At 34.4% G+C, this 21759-nt stretch overlaps 1 protein-coding gene across 2 annotated transcripts; it reads left to right on the forward strand.

Moving 5' to 3' along the window:
• Nucleotides 1-3352: 3352 nt before the first annotated feature.
• LOC123715310 (nose resistant to fluoxetine protein 6-like) lies at nucleotides 3353-20825 on the forward strand. 2 transcript variants are annotated; one of them, XM_045670271.1, is made up of 13 exons: nucleotides 3353-3446; nucleotides 9390-9529; nucleotides 10071-10371; nucleotides 11188-11299; nucleotides 11810-11894; nucleotides 12603-12766; nucleotides 13921-13999; nucleotides 15001-15104; nucleotides 15527-15697; nucleotides 17173-17323; nucleotides 18816-19002; nucleotides 19239-19378; nucleotides 19988-20825. In XM_045670271.1, the coding sequence occupies exons 1-13, from the start codon at nucleotides 3383-3385 to the stop codon at nucleotides 20414-20416; spliced, it is 2127 nt and encodes a 708-aa protein (XP_045526227.1). In that variant the 5' UTR covers nucleotides 3353-3382; the 3' UTR covers nucleotides 20417-20825. The 2 variants fall into 2 exon arrangements, with proteins under 2 accessions (XP_045526227.1, XP_045526228.1); XM_045670272.1 differs by having other exon boundaries at nucleotides 15001-15100.
• Nucleotides 20826-21759: the final 934 nt, after the last annotated feature.

Genomic DNA, 21759 nt, shown 5'->3' on the forward strand with positions numbered 1-21759 from the left:
TCATAACTTTAATTAAATCGAGCTGAGCTGGCAACAAATGGCGCGCACCGCAACGAATATAAATAATTTTTAAACCTATCAATACAATACAATAAAAAATAATTATAAAATACTAAATATGTTAATACTGCTCGACAATACGTGGAGTATTAAAGTGTTGTATACTAACGACTGCATTTTTTTCTACTTCTATATACTCGAAGTATAATTACTATTTTATGTACGTAAATAAATAAATAATAACAAGTGACGTTTACATGCAAAATGTAGATGAAATTAATAAATTTTCATACATTTTTTAAAAGAATTAACAATATTAATCCAGAGGTGTACGACTCCATTGGCCTTCTCTTCACCTTAGGAGCAAAAAGCCATAAATGCACAGCATTCAGGTAAATATTTAATTGTTACACGGTATGATTGATATCCTAAATAAATGAAATTAGGTATAATACCTACATTATAAGATTAAATAAGACAAATCATTTTCGACCTTTTTATAACACACAATGGCGTAATAAACACAGGTTCAAGGTTGTTCCGCTAATTCTCGTAAAATTAGTACCAATGAAACATTATTTTAAGTAAATTCTTTGTTTGTTAAAATATATAATTATACATACAATGGTATTAAATAGTGTTCAATCACAAGCAATACTTTCACACCACACACACAACACAGCCAAATTATGAATGACTTGTTAAAATTTTGTTTTCTTTTGTAAATGTTTGAACCTTCTTGTTAATATTATTATGTATTCAATCTTTGGCTATATCTTTAATATCATTATTTTTTATTATAAAGAACTTTCGGTATCTGTAGGTTTACGAATTAAATAAACACTTTGTAAAACCATGTACAGGTTGAGGTAGGAAGGTTCTCTTCCTCTGACTTAAAGTCTGACTTAGTATCACCACTGACACTAGGTCACGCTGAAACTTATATTGTTGGCTTCAGATATATGTACCTGTTTCGAGATTACTTTTTTTCAATGGGCCCTTCCTGTTCCGGCTACGATTTGGTTGAGGACTAGAATACCAATACTTTGCTACTCGAAACGAGATCTGTGTGATGGTGCTGTCTGTGCGTAATCAGACTGGCGGTGCTTGCATGACTTGCTTGATTTTGCCAACCTGTCGTATCTTAAGGCCTGTATTCACGTTGATTAATGCGAGTGTAAGTGATTAGTAATTGAGGATGATTAGTGCAGGTGTGTAGTGCAAGTAGTGTCCAATTCTTGTTTAGTGGCTCTGTTAAGTACATTCAGTTGTCGGCAGCTGTTGATCAGCAAGTTTGGACGAACATCGAAAAGCGCGCTTGCAATTTGAAAATGTATTAAACGCGGTGCTATCTGAAAACGAAGAGGTTTTGGAAGCTGAACCTGCAAGACCAAGAAATGTATGGGTTCTAAAATGGATTAATAGAAGACCCATTCATGGCGCAAGCTATCAACTCTTTAAGGAATTGGCTGCTGAAGATACGACGGAATATTAGTTTGCTCTCAGGTTGACCGAAGAGTCCTGATGCCTGGCACGCTCCGAGTGAGAGGGAAGGGAGGGCACCGGACATCGCTACCCGCAGTTCACTCGCAAAAAAATAGAACACGCTTCTCATCACGTTACTACGCAACCAACTTATCACCTGCACTAACCACATGCACTAAACACTAATCAAAGTTTACATTACAGGCCTACAATAGCATCGTTGCAGGGTGACATCGCATAACCGGATTCGAACAAACGATGCAAGTCTTTTCTGTATGTAGTTTCTAGAGTTATTGGTTCTGAAGACGTCTAGACGCTTAGAAACCTTTTGCCATATAAAGAAGCAAAAACAGAAAAAGGAAAGAAAGTAGTAGATCCTAGGTAAATATTGTTTTGTACTCCGTCGCAGGAATGGGCTGAATTGCTCCATTATGTGTCAACGATCGATCTCTCGATCTACAGTTACGAGTGAAACTCTTTGAAGAGGAATGAGTAAACCTTCTTGTTAGAGAGGTAAGTGTTTTGACGCAGTAATAAGTGCTTGAATTGTGGACTGAGTTTCCGCACATTAGGTCTGTTGTGTGTAAAGTGCGTTAAGTGGTTACCATATGTTGAAGCGGGCATTTTAAATCTTTATAAAGGATTGGGCCTCATTATTATGTACTTATAAATACACTATTTTAAACTCAACGACAAAAACATCCTTCGAGTATATTTCGGCCGGAAGCAAATATTACCATTGATATTATACAAATATTTAAAGAGACTGGAAATATAGTATTTATTTTCCTCTTTTAGGAGATCATATTTGAAAATATGTTTATAACATACCTAGACTTTTCACTAACATTCTTTCAACTGATTTTCATTTATACGTCGATAATCTTCAAATATAAGTTCAATCAACTCTCAATGAACTCCCGAAAGCCATACAATTTACTAACTGAACTGGCAAAGATAGATGACTGGAGTAAAAATGTTGGTCTACTAATCAATCCCAACAACAGCAATGTTATATTTATTGGCAGCTCTGGCAGCTCTTATTTCACAATGAGAATTGACTGGGCCAGGATACCTCGATTATATCTCGACGGTGTGTCTTTAAATGTTAGCCGTACAGTTAAGAATTTTGGGGGTTTTCCTTGAACAAAAGTTTTCCGCAAACTGTACAGTGCCTTCTGTATCCTTCGACGTCTTAGTAATTTTATTCCCATTTTTTATGTAGGAGGGAAACGGACAGGAGGCTCACTCACATTGCCAAAAGGCTCGCAAGTGCGTAGCCGGCTTTTAAAACTAAAACCTCACTGGCACAATGTCTTCTTCTGCCATACCGCGGGGCTAGTATTAATATAACCAAAAACTTGCCTGATGTTTCTTTTTCTATCTATTAATCAAATTATTTAAAAAACGTGTTACATTTATAAGTCCGTTTTTATATATCATTTTTATATCTATGTGCCACATAGGCGCTCTATGTTACAAAATTAACATTGTATGCAATTTTAAGGTGTACATCGTTACATTGACTTAGGGGGTCGTGTTTACTACCTTAAAACATAATAAAATTTAGAAGAAAAGATGTTTTAGAAAATATTAAATAAAGCTATTTTTTTAAATTTTGTACAAAGTAACAAACATTTTTTCATAAATTTAGTAAACAATTATTTATTAAATATTACGACGTCAGACGACGACGTCCTATTTACAATTTCAGGACTACATATCAATGTTCATTTTTTTATGCAAGAAATAGTTGCCACGTATTTTTTTAATTTACGTAACAACCAAGTATAAAGTTAGCGACTTCCTCGAATTGTCTACGGCCCGTAAGACAAAATTACGCCAGAAAGAAGTCGGTTCTGAATAACTGCACACTTATTGTAGTGAATATTTAGAAATGAAATATTTCATTATATTATTAGTGGTGCATTTATGTAATGCAGTTATTTATAAACTCAATGGTAAGTTCTATTTTATTATTTTAAAATGACTATTACATTTATAACTTAGCTAATACCGGTAGGTAATTTAAAAGATCTGATGGCTTAGGGTAAATGTAAATACAAAAGCTAATATTTATAATATCAATATGTTGCATTTATTGTACTAGTCAAATAGTGCGTGCGAGTAATCAAATTGTAAAATTTAATTTATTTCCAATTAAATTATTTTGTTTAATTATTAAAAAATTATAGTGTAGTATTTACAATATTCTTAACCTTAGTATATTTATAATCAAAATATATAATTATTTATAATTAAAAATGAACACAAAGTTTGGTCCCTGTGGCAGTGTACCTTTAACGCTGACAGCATTTCCTTATTGTATTGCAATACTTATTCCTTGAGTGAGGAAAACACCAGCTCTGAGGTCACCGGTTCTATCTACCAGTCGCCAACTTAAATCTTTAATTAGCTGTGCATTTGAACCCCACAGCCCAAGAGTCTCTACTCTAAAAGGAACAAAATCAAAGGAAGACTCTTATATTTTTTCCGATTATTATTTTTCGTCTGCTCTCAGCGTTTTTACTCTTTCGAAAGAGGTGAAACGGGGCTAACGTGTCCACACAAATAGCATCCCAAACTAAAGCCCGGACCATGCTCTAAGCAATCAACGACATCTCATCCGGCCGCTAGGCATCCTATATAGCCGATGTCTGTTGTCTCCAAAATGGCTTGAACATTGACGAAGGATAGAGAGTATGAGGTCGTTGAGCGCCACGTCACGAGACGGAAACGACCTGCACTCTTTTGGCAATGTAGGCCATGTTGCCCAAGGCTACTTCTTTCAAAGCCACAAGGGCACTTATGGGTAGTAAATATGAGCACTCCTAAGCGGAGGCTGATGGTAATGCGAAGTGATTCAGGGTCCAAAAGTATGCAAGTGTTTGGACAAAGGATCAGCATTAAGCCTATAACCGGCTTCCCTAGAAGCCACCAACCTTGCGTGGTCTGTAATTGAACAAAAATTTAATTTATTTAAATTAAATTACTTTAGGAAAATCACACGTAAAAATGCGGAATCTAACACGCATAACAAAAAATAAAGATAACAATGTGTTGGTCTTAATTGTTCCCAACAAAAAAATCTTATACCTTGTTAATTGTAATAAGTGTACGATATAAAATAAACATAAAAACTTTTTTACCCAAGATATGAATTAATTATTAAACGGGTTTATGAAAAAGCAGTAATATAGAAGAATAGTAGTAGTGTGTGAGTGTATATATACCTAGTCTTGCCATAAATACTGCAACAAAGAAAATTTTGTTTCGATTTATTGAACACGGTGTTGTTAAGGGGCTTCACTACTTTCTCAAGAATGGTATCTTGTGCCGATGTTTTGATACCTTTTTCACAAAAGTATCGCTCAGTCATTCCTTCATAGCTGACACCCCACCAAACCATCACTAAAGTCCGATAGTGCTCACGTTGCACTCTGTTGACTGATTGGAAAGCTTTCTTACAGCTCTGAGCATAAATACAGTCATTTTGTTTTTTAAATGTTTCTCAATTGTAAAAAAAAATTCTATTCTTTTTTAAATTATCAGTTAGGAAATTACCAGTACGCCTCTCATGGGCTACCAGTCCTAAGTCATCTTTTAAAATACGTGACATGGTTGTAGGTGCTATCTTCATCTCCCGAGATAAAATTTTCTTTTCTATCTAATTTCTTCGAATTCTATCCCTTACTACTTTCACCACCCTTTTCGTACGAACACTACTTGGATGGCCAGATCTTTTTCTGTCACAAACAGAGGAGATCTCGTAACTATTAATAGCCCGGTACACAAATATTTTATTAATACAAAGCTTATGGAGAGTTTTAAAAATTGCATTTGGCTCCATACCTACTTTGTTTAATGCAATCAGAGCGATTCGGTTCACTTTATCACCCCACTCCATTTTAATATCGCAAAATATTGTACAATGTATTGGCGCCAAAATGAGAAACAATATAAAAACGTATAAAAATGACAGATTCTAAATTCAAATGTAATATTTTGTTTATTTTTAATTGTAACAGTATTTATGGCCAGACTAAGTGTATACTTACATATAAACATAAGTGGAGTCTTAGGAGTTTTTGGTAATCTATAAATATATTTTTGTATTAAATGTCTATCCAGTATGTCAATAGATAGATCTCCGACATATATTTAACTCTTTTCTAAAACAAACATGCAATTCCATGAAAACTTTTATTATTGATATATACGTGATTATAACAAATCATTTTTAATTAGAATCGCTTATCTCACACTGTCATAAACACGTGCTCTGGTCATAAAAGGTTGCTGGTATGAAAGATTCTATTTAATTTTTATCCATGGCAGATATACGCAATAGATAATATAGATAAATATAGACGTTAGAAATCATTAATCGTACTTATAAAGTTATTTCTACGTCATCAATTACTAGGCGTTTCTTTGTCCAGTTAGGGTATTTATTTTTTTAATATTTTATAAAAGATTCTGCCTAAGTTATGCAAAAAACTTAGTTTTGTTTTGTATCGTGCAGCTCGTACTACGACCACTATTTAAGCCTTGACTTGTTTAAGCAATCGCGGAATGTACTTAAAAGGATTATAAAGTATATCCATAAAACTAAATCATCTGCATCATGAGCACACCCCGCATACACACCCTCACGTACATACCCTCACTTTTATCAATTCTTGAAAGGCCGGCAACGCACTTGCGAGCCTTCTGACATTGTGAGTGTCCATGCTCCATGGGCGGCAGGACTACTTAACATCAGATGAACCTTCTATCACATAAAAAAACTTTCACAACAACACACCCGAATCAGGTGTTACTTAGTTATGTATTTAATATTTTTTATATAATCTCATTCAGTAATATACTAATTATGAAATGAGATACAGACTTTTATTGGCATATTTTATTTACATACTTCTTTAAGAAAATTAAAATATTAAATTAAAGCATTATTCTCCTAACAAAACAATGTTTTAAAGCATGGTGTATTTCGTACTGGCCACTTTAATCACGATGTTCTCCTCTTTGGTAAGGAATTCCAATTTCAAATTTGTACAGCTATTTACTCATGTATTTGTGCTTCGATGACCGTCATTCATTTGTTTTTTTCTTCTGTTTTTTTCTGTTTGCGTCACTCATTTTACAAAATGGAAAACTTAAAGTATCGCATTATTTACGAGTACGAGTTCCGCCGTGGCACTAGTGCTGCGGAAACGACTCGAAGGGTGAATGATGTGTATGGAGGTCATAATGCAAAATAAAACACAGTTTGTTTTTGGTTTCAACGTTTTCGTTCTGGAAATTTCGACCTGCAGAACAAGCCCCGTGGACCGCCTGAGACCCAAGTTGATAATGAAGTATTGAAGGCTATTGTGGAAGCGGATCCATCGCAAACCACGTCCGAGTTAGCTGCAGGCTGCGGTGTTAGTGATAAAACTGTTTTAATTCATTTGAAGGAAATTGGGAAGATTAAAAAGGTTTAAAGGATTACCTTACGAATTGACTGAAGCAAACCGGCAAACGCGCGTCGACTGCTGCGTTACATTACTGAACCGGCACAATAATGAAGGTATTTTGAATCAAATCTGTGATGAAAATGGATTCTTAACGATAATTGGAAGTACTCAGCGCAATGGTTGGATCCTGGCCAGCCAGCCAAATCCTGCCCCAAGCGAAAATTAACCCCAAAAAAGTTACTTGTAAGCGTTTAGTGGACTAGTGCCAGTATTGTTCATTGCAGTTTTCTCAAATCTGGCCAGACTATTACGGCTGATATCTATTGTCAGTAATTGCAAACCATGATGGAAAAGCTAGCGGCTAAACAACCTAGGCTGGTCGATCGCTCCACGCCACTGCTACTACACGACAACGCTAGACCACACACTGCACAACAGACGGCTACCAAATTAGAAGAGCTTCAATTGGAATGTCTAAGACATCCTCCGTACTCCCCGGACCTTGCTCCAACCGATTACCATTTTTTTCGAGATTTGGACAACTTCTTGCAAGGGAAAAAATTTAACTCTGATGGGGCAGTCCAAATCGCCTTCACATATTTTATTGATTCCCGTCCGACTGTTTTTTTTAGTAAAGGGATCAATGAACTACGTATGAGATGGCAAAAGTGCATAGAAAACAATGGTTCATACTTTGATTAATTAAATATATTATATTTAAAAATATTCGACTTTTTGTTCCTCCCATTTTCATATGTAAGGACCTAATATTAAAGAACAATGTATCCTGACCAAGGAGGTTTCAATTCAATTTAAGTGCACATCTGTGGTTCGCGCTCTGGTTCCAAGCCAATAGACCAATCCCAGACTTTTTCCATTTTGGCGCTATTTCGTACATAAGAATTTGATCGGATAACTTTAAGTGTTCGTCTTTATGGTCTAAATATTCTATGATTATTTACAACGAAATTGATATTAGCAAATATTTAAAATTGTATCATTTCTGAAACGTAAATCACTAGGATATAAAGGGAAGAAAACCAAGACATTTTCAGCTGAACACTTAAATAATTTTTTAAATGAAGCGGCTCATAAATTATATATTTCAATGAAGGTAAGAAGTATTGATTTATTAGATAGATAAATAAAAGTTAAATAGAATATATTATATATTAGTTAATAAACGCCGTCTCACTAAGCTTTATACAGAGATATTTACTGGCTTCATATTACTTAAGTACTACTTATAATATTGTTTCAGATTGGAATAATGGGTGCCTGCCGAAGACAGGAATTATACAACATCAAATTCAAAGACGTCGAAGTTTTCGAATCATCAATTTTAGTTAAAATTTGGAAGGTGGAAGGTCAACAACAGCTGCAGAAGGCTACATAGACGATTCTATAACTAACAACATCTTAATATCCAATTAGATACTCAATTCCATAGAAAATAATAAAAATGAAATTAATATAAACGCTCCATTGTCAACCCTGACGTCGTCTAGCTCTTATAGCTCTTATACATATCATAATTGCAATATTCAAAATGTGAATAATTATTATAATAAGTAATTTGTTTCTTTAATATTGCATTTTATTTAATGTAGCTACCTATAGCCATGAGATTAAATAAAGTAGAGTATGCAACTGCATGTAATTAGGTACTAAAACACTCCTGTAATCTTATTTTGATACTCGCCTGAAAAACTACACTCATATTTCAATACCTAATTTAATTATATGAGTTGCATTAACTACTATTATAGATGTTTTCCTTTCGTAAACGTTTGATTATTATTCTATATATTAAGCATTCCATCTTTGGCTAAATCTTTAGTATAATTGCTTTTTGTTATATAATATATATAACATTATAATGTATGTTAGCTGTAGGATTACGAAACAAACACACACACACATTAGTAATAGTATTGATGAAGACAAACAATTTGAAATAATGTTGTTTAACTGACTTGACTTAAATTTACGTATTGAGAGACATATGAGAGTATATAAGAGACATTTACGTATTTATTTATTAGTAGGTGCTCAGCTCGGTGTGCCTGATATACGGCAAATTTTAGTATCTCATCTTGTAGTGCTAATACACGAACATATAGATAAAAACTCATCGACAAAAGGTGAATGTTGGAACGATGATTTAAAGTTTACAGAGCGCACGCTTCTTCACTGCTCAGTATGCTTATGACAAAATTTGTAGGCTTACAAGCATCGCTGTCGAATGGCGGTCGCGTCGATCTTTGCCTACAAGGGTCCCAAAAAGGACTTGCAGAAGCTCTTTCACACTATAAATTGTTAACCATACAAACTAAATTGGTACGAGGACCAGACAAAATGAAATGATTTCGAAAGACTTTTTTACGAGAATATTGTTTGTGTGGTTTGACTTCTATTTAACCACGATAATTCTATTTTCAGATACGGAGTTAGATCGATTTCCTCCTGTATACTATCTAGATGATTATGACAAATGCCTGCGCAAACCAAATGCAGTTTACTGCACTGTTGACGCCTATCTGGTGTCGGATACGCCTAGTGATTTACTTACTATTATTCAGGTAGATACTAATTCATTTAGCACTTTATTTTTTTTAAGTTGAATAACAAAAAATTGTGTGATTTCCTAATTTTAAGTTGTTTGTTTTATTAACCAAAGGAATAAAAAATTCATAATTTAAAGCTAGTAAAACTTTCGAACACTTATTTAAATTTTAAAAAAAAATGTTTTTAATAAATTGAAAATGATTTTTGATAGAAAAATTGGTAGATGTTTTATAATTGTGTAGTGTGTGAGCAGTGTTGCCTTCAGCGTGTGCCTTAAGGGATGCACACTTAAGGTCGTTGGTTCAATCCCAACCTTGCACCAATCTGTGTCGTGCACACACCAGTGAATCTAATACACGGTCATACGATGAAGGAAAATACCGTGAGGAAACCGGCATGTCTCAAATCCAAAACTGGACGACATGTGTCAGAAGGCTAGGTTATTGGCCTTGTCTATGAAATGAAAATTATCAAAGACACGCATGCGATCTGAGGCCAAAACCCATTTAGGTTTGTAACGTTCCTGAACTATGATTTATAAATGTGTATTTACAGGAATATTCCCAGCATCGACATAGTCATTTTAATCACTCGCAAATTACATATGGGATGTGCCTTACATCAACATGTAATAACTATACAAATTTGGACCGAAAACAGAACCTTGAGAAATGCCTTAACGAAACACTTTTGAAGGATTATTCACTTAAAGCAAGAGTTCAAGAGCTATCTTGCACTAAACGCGATGAATTTCAAGTGGACGCGTTAGATAGAGTCGCTGCATTCATATTTTTTGGTATATTATTCATGAATTTCATAGGAACCGTGTATGATGTTTTTTCAAAGGAAAGTTCTGGTACGTAATTTTACTTATTTTAAAAACCGTAAATTTCCGGTTTTGCTTATTTGTAATTGGAATCAATAAGATCATAATCGCTGTTGACCAAACAAAATCTGGCAAATTTGTGATCTTTCGATTTGTGATTGAAAGTAAAAAAATTAAAGGGTAAAAACAATAATTCTCACTATGTAACGGGTGACGAGATTTTGTAATAAATGACTCTCGTATTTGTAATTAATCTCCTTTTGCGGGCCTTCCTCGAATGTGATAATTGATCCAAAATCGTGATTTGTGCGGATATGCTTCTTTTTATAGTGATACAGTAGTAAGATTTTATTTACCATATTAATATTAATAATCATCTTCACTAGAAGAATTTGACATAGTGAAATTCACAAAAACGTGTTGTGCTATAAAGGGCTGCCTAATACTTGTACTCAGCTCCTCGCTCGTAAAAGGACCCACAACCTCGCTGGATGGAGCGAGAACTAGGCAGAAAATTAACGGAGTAGTCATTCATTTCTCTTTTCCCGCTCCGCCTAATTGACATCGTTGTCAGTAAATTATTTTAAAAACTCTTTTTTAGTGCACAGCAAAAACTATTATCAATTCAAACTCCGTTCTGCCGGTCAAATATTTCTCGCCCAACACTTACGCAGTGGAAGGCGGGCATTCTTAAAAACGCAACGACACACCCCGAAGCTCCCCAATACTGTAGACAATTTTAGAGAAGCCGAAAATCGTATTTGAAAAATATATTTTTATGAAATATGTTTTTTTAATATTCTTTAAATATATTGAATATTGTTGTGAAAATAATATCACTTTCAGGTTTTAGTTTATTGAGATGTTTCTCGATTCGTAGAAATATGAAAAAATTAGTTGATACCAGCGAAAAGAATGCTTCGCTTCAAAATAGATTGAATTGCCTAGATGGATTAAGGTAAGACGGAAATATAAACTGCTCTTGATATTATACAAAATAATGTTTAATATCCATGTGTAACCAACATATGCACAGTAAAAAATGATGGAACTGGCAGACTCCAATCCAAAATTGGTCGACAAGAGTGGGACAGGGTCACCTACTTGCCTACTGAGGTTCATAAATAGTGCGAATTACAACCCCGTATGTCAAACCAATACATACATACATACAATACATTTAATGATGTACGGAGGTCAGACTGAGACCTGTTTCTTAATCTTACCTAAGATCGATAAAACACGTGCACAAATTTGAGTCCAAACCTGCAAGGGCTGTACGCCTTCAAAAGATACTAAGATTTAAAAAATTATAACCTTCAAGCTCATCATAGTACATTAGGAGCACCAGCATGTAGAGGTATTCCAGAGTCCTTTTAATTAGAAACGGACTTTTATTTGGGTCGGGCCTTACATACACTTACTATCTTTGAAAATATTCACAAAAAATATTATATTTATTTTTCAGGACAATCCTTCTGATAGCAATATTGATTGGTCATGCATTTATCACAAGTATAGTAAACGTTTCCAATACATCCGTCGTAGAGGAGGTAATATATTATATAAATAGTATAGTAGTTAGTAGTTTTAGTTTTCACTCACTTGGACACACTCACTTACTCATTCTCTAACTTGCAACCACACACTCATTCCTCAGGCGCGTTGAAATACGTTGAAAAAACAAAAATAATTTAAAAAAGAGATGTAATTAAATTATATATACATACTTAATTTATAATTATATATATTGTTATGGTGTTGGGAACCTTGACACAGGTACTTTTTACTCAAAAAAAATTTCGATAAAATTAATAAACACATTTATTTATTATAGTTTCATTCATATTTTTTTTAGTTTGCGGTAAATAGTTAATGTCTTCATATAATTGGTTTACGGTAGTGAATTAAACTAATATTTCATTAAACCTGAACTACATTTTATAAGATTTATTACAGTATCGTCGAATTTTGCAATAGTGAAGGATATGGCTTCCCTGGAAGCGATAGCCGCTTGTTTCAAAAGTTTTCCAAGTTTTATTTTAAGCATAAAGTGTAATAATGCGTTTAAAGCTGTCTGTTGAGATATTCTTGGCATCACATTTAATTCCTCCGATCGCTAGCTCACTGGTGAGGGTTGTAATGTTCCCGATCCAGTTGTGATGACACTCCATCCATCTCTATCCTTCGGCTTAACGGCGACCATCATATGGTTGTATTTTTCAAGGGGCTGAGGAAATAATAGGTCTTCTTTTTAATAGATTTTTAACTACACGCCATTGCATTGGATAACGAATTTGCCGATAACTATGTGTTGCTTCTTTTTTATATCAAGCTTTGTGCTTGCCTATAATTTGCAAACCAGTGACGATAACTACGAATCTTGGACATGTATTGGAAGAAGAATGTTCAAACGATGGTGCAGGTAAATATTTATTTTTAGAAATATTAAATAAAGGAATTTTTGTATTTTTAATTTGTCTCAATTTGTAGAAGTTTATGCCAGGCCTATTTCACGCCTGGGCACTTAATTTACGTGCTTACCGCCGCCCCTGGACGTGCAAATGTTACCGGCTTGTAAGGATGTGTTACTTTTTTTGAAGACCGTAAATGAGTATCTTCTTCTGCTTCTGGTGCCACTTTTCTTCTAAAGGTTGGCTGTTTACAAATTGAATTGCCCTAGGGGACTCGGCGCATGTAATGCCGGTCCACTTCCGTACGATCCACACTTCTTCTCAAGCCCGTGTCTTGCTATAAATTTTGCCCATCATTATAGCAACAAGTTATTTCGATGGTGAGGCAAATCGTATCCGAGATGTGCAAGTTTTCGTATTTTCTCCATCCCTTTTTTCACCATCCTTAAGATACATAATGATGGGTACATTAAAGGATAGTAGGGATAGACGCCATACAGTCTGTTATAGAGGTGTCCTGCAAATTTATTTTGTATGCGCTCCAACATAAGGCAGTATTTAGCTTTTTGCGGAGCCCAAACAGACGAGTTACACTCCAACATACTTCTAATCAGAGCGTTGTAGAAGCTTGAGATGACTTTAATATAAGTGAACGTTGTTGCCCTTCGAAGCACAAATCCCATCCTTGCGTATGCTTGCTTGCAAATGTCGACTACATGATCCTGGAAATTCAGTTGGGCATCCACTCGTACTCCTAAGTCTTTTACTGTCGTCTCCCGCTTCAGTATCACCCCTGACACGTTGTACTCAGGATGACAAGACAATTTGGCGCCACTAAATGTCACCATGGTACATTTGGTAATATTTAATTGGTCTTATTTTTATTGCTCCACTCACATACTCTCTCTATATCTCCTTGCAAGCGTTCACAGTCGTCCACCCCTTGGATTGACAGAATAAATAAGGGTTGACAATGTTAACGTTCTGTAATTTACCATTTAATAATTTGTATAAGAACCTAACACCGGCTAGAGATCTCTGATCGTACGATGACATAATTTTAAATTTCCCCAGGCGTTGATGATACGGGTGGGTTTTTATGAGAATAATTATACTTTAATGTTTTTATTTAAAATCATGATAATATTAACAATTTTAACCACAGATTTACACCTGCTTATGCCATTGCCCTTTTGTTTATTATGACCTGGTACAGACATCTTGGAGATGGACCTTTTTGGATGGTTAGTAACTTTCCTTTGTTTTGGTTTAATATTTTTGAGGACAAGCGCTCTCAAACTGTAAGACTTCAAAGCTATGTGTTGATTTCCTGACGTAGCACTTGCTCAAACATAAGCTACATAGGTAGTTTTCTCTGATTTTGAGATCTTTGGGTTTAAGTTCAGACAGCGCGAACTAACGAACTAACTATGCTGAAAAAGTAATGGATTTAAGACGAGAGTCATTCACACTATCCCGCCTCTAAAGCTAAATATAGAATCTGAAGTGTGACATGCACAAAGGCACAAGGACGGAATATACGAACATTCAAATATAAATAATGTAGGAGTATAGTATACGCAAACATTCAGCACATTATAAATTTAAAATTACTGAAGTTAGTAACCCAATATTTTATTTGTCTTTAAAACCTGTATTATATTCAATAAGAAACCAGATACCTGGACATAACTTTGGACACAGCCCTGTCTTCGCAGCACGACAGATCGTTAATTTGGAAAGGAATCTTTTCTTCATCTCACGCACTAAATAGGTTACGCAATTTTTTGCTTATATCTACTAAAATGTACCTTGCTTATTTTTTTCTACTTTGTATTCTCGATTACGCTGATGTATGTTATGCAGATTCAACTGAACTGCAGCTTGATAAGTTGGAGAGTATGCATCAGATTCACATTTCGACTTCGTAAATTTGACCAAGTATCGGAGGTAGGAATGAAACTTATCTGGTGCCCATTGGGAATGTGACACTATGACTTTTGCTGCAGCCTATCCTGGCTGGCGTACTTCCCATTTTTTATATAACAGAGGGTAAACGAACAGGATGCTCATCTGATGTTAAGTCATACCGCCGCCCATAGACACTCACATTGCCAGAGGGCTCTTAAGACCGGCGTTTATGGTGGCCGTAAACAAACCAGTACGTTAGAGCCAAAAATCGAAGGTTGAGATTTTTTTATTGATAAATATGTGATTTTATGTTAAAGATGAATACTGTTTACAGAATATATACAAGGACAGGATAGAAGCATGTCGAAGTATCGGATGGTATAACATGCTATACGTAAATAACTTTGTCGATGGTTCAGTATGCATGGTGCAAGGTTGGTATGTTATTTTTGATTTTATTACCAGCAAGCTTACTGCGTAATTTCGATAACAATATCAGGCTTGGCTTTCGCTGTAAAGAAATTATAATTTTGGGACATCGTTTTTGCCGATTTTGAGCTACTGGAGAGTACACATTCGAAATTTAAATTAACCTAGTTAGTACAATTAAGGATTTTAATTCAATACAGCTTTCCAGACTTTGCATTTAAAAAATGAAAGGCGTTATAAATTTGCCTTTCGGCTACAATTTAGACTGAATTTTTTTTTAATGAATCCAATTTCTACTCCTTGTTACTGGTTGTAATAATTTTATTTTATTTTTAATGATTTTGACTATGTATAAAATATTAACGTCTGAATAATGTTTGCATCTTATTTTTGGACGAACTTTTTCTCACAATTATTTGTAAAAAATTTAGGTATTTAGCGGCGGAAATGCAGTTACATCTTCTTGGACTCATTGTATGCATCTTTTTCAAAGGCCTATCAAGAATACGTGTTCTAATAGTACTGTTTATTATTGGATTACTCATACCAGGGGTACTTACCTACATTTATGACCTGGATATGCAGTTAACACCGTCAGCTGAGTGAGTATTTTTATTCTCTTGTTGTAGACGTAGACGTATTTAGTTTAAAGTAAGTTTTGGTTTTTGAGGGAGACAGTATGTGTATACACAGGCGTTATTTTTTACAAGTCTAGCGGTCTAACTAGTCGTAAGATTGTTATGGATGACACGTGTATATAAAATAGAAAATTTATCTTATTTAGTATTTCAGCAGCATATAGACTAAATAAAAAAATAACATTTTTTAAGAAAAATGTTATTGTCTTTTGTTGACATAGCTTTTACACATTAAGCAAACACATTTTCAACGGATTGAAGCTATGTATTATTATAAACTTATACATATATAATTTTAAATTTATAATTTTTTCCGACGTTTCACGTGCTTTACAGCGTGTACCGTGACCACGCATATATTTATAATAATAATACATAGCTTCAATCCGTTTAAAAAGTGTTGGCTTGTGTAAAAGCTATGTCAACAAAAGACAATAACATTTTTTAAGTATAGAAATTTTTCCTCAATGCATTAAACTAATGATTACTAATTTCTTAGTTTGAATTATGTAGATCCAATCGGCGCTAAGTGTGATTTTTTGCCATGATTTTTTTTAAACTTTTCTTACTACTGCCGTGCCGCGACTGCTTTTAACAAGATGATTATGTGGGACGCAAACCCAATAAAACTCTAAGGTGCCACCAACATAGGCATATGCGGGATGCGATAACAGCAGAGCCTTATCCGCTTCCCGACGCGCGATACGAATTTTGCGTCCGCCTCCCACGCCCATTGTTAGTTTAGTGCCATGATACCTTTAGTCTGTTTAGCCATTACGTTAAGTATAAAACTTCAGCATTGACTGTAATCAGTAATGTACTATATTAAAAATAAATTAAATGAACGACTCTAAATTGGGTAGTGGCTCTTCACGAAAATGTATAACTGCAAGGGTGTCTGATAACATCAGCCAGAATTTACGGCTAGACTATGCAATATTTTTTGTATGTCCCAGCCGTATGGCCGGAACGATCGCTTTGCAAAAGAAAATACTGCAATATTTCTCAGCCATATTATTGCTGCTCGCTTTACGGCCTAAGTGCATGCTATGTTTATGAAAAAGGGACTTTTACCACGATTCGTTCGAGTAGCGCTATGTTCGTTTGTGTCTGTTTCTGTTTATTTTGGTTATATGTATTAGCCAAGCCCTGTATGTAGACCGTTTAAAGACAAAATAATGAGCCATATACTGTTGCAGAAATTTCGCCGAGATTTACATTGCTTAAAATGTTTTTTTTTGTTTTTTGGGATGTACTCGGCAATGACGTAGCCACATACGTTATTAAAAGAGAGCCTGTGTAGACCTCTACATGGACCTCCCTTAAGTGCGGCTTTTAGATCACGGATTGATTATATTAACGTAATATTGTCAATACTGTCACTATGTACTTATTATTATTGTTTCCCTTTATTCAAACTTAATTTTATTGTATTTTAGGTTATTTCGTCAGTACTTCCTGCCGGACCCAACCTTTCGCTATGTGTATCGGCATAGTTTCACCAACTTAGCATGCTATGTCATGGGTCTCGCAATGGGGCTCCTGACATATAAATTGCAAAGGACAAATTTTGATATTCAGAAATATAAGGTATTTTAAATCTATAATCACGGGAAACTCAAACAACTTTATTCATATAATTAACCAAATGCACTTATAGTAGGTGTAGCCCAAGTAGCCCACGATTCTAAATGGGGATTTCTCTCGAGCGTCATAGAGACCTATTGGGTTGCGAAGCTTAGATAATTATAAGAAAAAAATGTTACATAATATATACCTTTACATCAACAAAATACGGTGCCATGGACATACTCGAGCGCATCAGAGTTTCTAAGGGGGTGTGAAGTGAATCTAAAAGAAAGCTCTCATCTAATAATGTGACGATTTGGATGCGACGCAAACTGTCGGCCGTTATTAGAATATGCAAAAGAAAAATCGCCATTTTGAAATACTTAAGCGCGTCAGATTAAGATATATATGGTTCATCTTTATGTCCTAGACGTGATGTCTCTTAATCTGACGGATATCTGGAGGGATTCGTCTAATCTGATAATTAAAAAAAAAATTTAATCATTGACCTTAATTGATTGCTAAGCTCAGGAAATAGCAAAAAGTGTATGTTGTTCAAGTAGAACTTATATTTATTATATAATAATTTTAAAAATGCTTTGAAACCGGAAGAACCGGTTTACCTCGATGATATTCTAAAATATTTATACATTTATCTTATGTAAATTTTATTGATTTTTGCAAAGTAGTATCACCACAAAATACACACTTTATGTTAATATTTTTACTCATAGTTATTTAAACGAATATAAACATCATGCAGCCTCACGTATTAAAGTTTATCGACTAATTTTTGTTACTTCGGCTTGTGGAAATATATGGAGCTTATATTAAAGCTCATGGAAGAGATACTTGACCGCGTACAAGGTATCTCCGTCTATATTAATCTGCCACGCTGGAGTAAATCCCGAAATCCCCTCTTGGGCTCCCCAACTATTATGAACGTCAAGTATCAGTTCGCAAGTCAAGAGAGTAGAGCGGGAAAGAAACTCAACATTATTTTTATTCGTCAAGTTTTGAGTCATACAAATCGTTTATACGGCAGAGCCACAAATATTTTAACTGGAGCAAATCAATCCCAAGGATTAGGATTATTTAAAAAATCATTAAATTAATTATAAGATTCATTGACATCATTCGCAACATTCAGTTATTCAACAAAATCTGTTTAAATATCTCTAGAAACATCTTTAACAGATTTGTAAATGTATTATATTATTTACATAACTCTACGTTTCGGCGTTTTGCTAAACGTTTTTGATTGTGTACTTGATATAATGTACACATAAAACAAAAACAAAATTATGTTACATTGTTTTTCCTTTGAAGTCTGAGACTCGGCTTCTGGGTTTAAAGTAATAAGAATAAGAAAACTATGGATAATAATCACAGAGCTTCACATGTTGGAACGACTTCCGGACCACGCATATCACGTTTAGCGGAGGTCACAAGACGAATACTGTAATAAAATAATAGTAAAATTATTCAACATTCAAAAACATTTAAATTTCAGAAATGGATTCCTCTATATTATTCAGCTATAATATTAAACACGGGAATTATGTATTCAGCATCAATAAATTACCAGGACAGACCTCGCTTGTCGATCACCACACGAATGATTATGTCAGCAGTAATGAAGCCGTTGTTGACCGCCAGCACTAGCGTCCTTGCTTTTGGTGTCATTTTTAAATATGAAAGTATGTAATCTCGTATATTTTCAAAGTATGAATATATATACTCTTTGCAGCCTAATTGGATATGTTTTTTTTTTCCAAAACTCTTTATTTTTTACGTGTACAGAATTATATATTCCAACCTTACTATGGACATCTATTCTTTGTATTTACTATTAAAATAATTTGTAGAATCACTTTATTTCATATCATAATAACAAAACCTTTACAAACTGTTTTTAATTGCAATTTTCTTTTAGGAAGTCTCTGCGGTCTTCTTGAATGGCGAGGATGGACTGTACTAAACAGACTTGGTTACTGTTGCTACTTAATAAACTTACCTTTTATTGATTATCTACTTGGTTCTGAAGCTTTGATACGAACAGGATATACTGTGAAGGTGAGAAGCGTACATTTTTAATTTAATTCCTATATCATATCAGCTTTTGCTGACAAGGACAACTGCCTAGAGCACAATATTTGACACCTTTAGCTTAATCGACTCATCGACGCTATAATTAACACCTATACTTTATAATAATCATAATAAGCCTTTTTATTTCCTGTTTTACAATAGTTGGTAGTTGCCATATTACAGTAACCATCAATATTGATTTTTGTTTGTAGGTTAGCTTAGATTATGTTAGAATTAACAGGAACCCCGGTTTGGGTAAGGGCCTCCTCCAAAGATGCCCATTTTTGTCCCATTGATACCCAGTTTATGCCAGCAGATTTTTTCAGATCATCTTCCCAGAGGTCCTTTCGTCTCTTGCCTGGTAGTCCTTTCTATTGGGTAAATCGTTTGGTCCACTTTCTGCTAGACATTCACGATAAATGGCCAGCCATATATTTTTATAATATTATTACAACAATAAATAACAAAAAATTACTATCAAGAGTTGCAGCTCCAATCAAAACGTTTATCAAAGCCATTGTAATTTATGTTTATATACACTTCTTCTTACCAGCCTTTTATGTCAAACTTAAAAAATAAAAAATCTAATTTCAGTTCACGGCATCCTGTGGAATAGTCATCATGACACTTTTGCTGGCGCTATTTTTGTGGCTTCTAGTTGAAAACCCTTTTGCCTTAATAACGAACGAGCTCTTTAAAGGAAGAAACCACGTTGAGAATGGGGCAATTTCGAAAATTGTCGCCAATGGGACATCTTCGAACATTGCCGGCAATGGGACACCTTCGAACAATGTGGGCAATGGTACACCTTCAAACAAAGTAGGCAATGGGATATCTTTAAACATAATCCGCAATGGGACATCTTCAAACAATGTCGGCAATGGGACACTTTCGAACAAAGTAGGCAATGGGACAACTTCGAACAATGTTGGCAATAGGACAACTTCGAACAATGTCGGCAATGATGTATATTTATGTCACAAAACGGTTAACGGCAGTGCGTCTGACAAGAAAAGTATATAAATGGAAATTGATTCAAATATGTAATGTTAATTATTTAGTTTATTTCTTAGTGCGGTGGGATTCGTACTTAACAACAACTAACTTAATTATGAACGTAATATAAGCCTAAAATAGTTAAAGCATGTTCTATCACGTTACAATATGAGCTATTTAGTTAGAGAATAAAAAATAGTTTCATAAATGGGTGAGAGCAGTGTTGTTATTGGCTCATCACTGAGGCCGTAGGTTCGATCCCCGGCTATTGGTGTATGGCCTTTCTTTCTATGTTCCCAATTAACATTCGCTCGAACGGTAAAGGAAAACATCGTGAGGAAATCGGCCTTAGGCCCAAAAAAGTAGACTGCGTGTGTCAGGCTCAGGAGGCTGATTCCCTACTTGCCTATTAGATTGACAAATGATTATGAAACAGATACATGAGGCCCTAACCTAAAAAGATTATAACGCCACTGATTTTTTTATTTTATTTTTCATGAATGGGTTTGGAACATAAATAAAACTACTATAAATCGATTATCAATTTATTTAAGTTGAAACTGACACTAATCACAGATACATCGCATTAAAACATGCTATATCATAATAATTACCATAACTAGCAAATTAATATAAATGTTGTAAGCATACAAATGTCGACTAGTTTTGTGTTTCAAATTGTGATATGTTATTGTGATAAGTGTAATATCCAATATAACCTAAAAATAATAAATTAAATATATTCTAATCAAAATCCACTCCGAACCATATCTATAACCTTCTTAAGACTTCTTCACAAACCAAAATCAATCAATGTACAACCTCTAACTTTTGTTTAACCTCGCTTATATTCAATCATCTAATTAATTGAATTACAGCACATTAGTTTGGGCGAGAGTTGTTTAAATGAAAATCATTTGGCGTTCATCGTACTTCATTTTTGTTCTGCTAAACACTGTATCGCCCGTCTCATCTCACGCGAACTTAAGGCATACCTTTGTTTCACTAAGCACTAGAGCGGGCGCAATGAGACGCGGGTGTGATCTCATGCATTTTGCTAGGCGCTGTTAAATGTAGTACATTATGTTGTCCATATAAATTAATATTAGGATTTTATGTTACTCGTAGTACACAATGCCTGTATATATACATAGTTTATAGTGTGGTGGAAATATACACGATACTATCTACAAACACAAACACATACATAATATCTTAAGCATCAAAAAAAATTTGGTACTGCGAACATTTTAATTAAGCCATTGAGAAAACAAGAGGAGCATCGTGTAATGTGTAAAAATATGTATATATTGGCAGCTCTTAAAACTAGTTGATAAACGTAATTCAAAAATGATTACAAAGTACAATTT

Source organism: Pieris brassicae, chromosome 10 (assembly GCF_905147105.1).
Source record: "Pieris brassicae chromosome 10, ilPieBrab1.1, whole genome shotgun sequence".
Lineage (NCBI taxonomy): Eukaryota > Metazoa > Arthropoda > Insecta > Lepidoptera > Pieridae > Pieris > Pieris brassicae.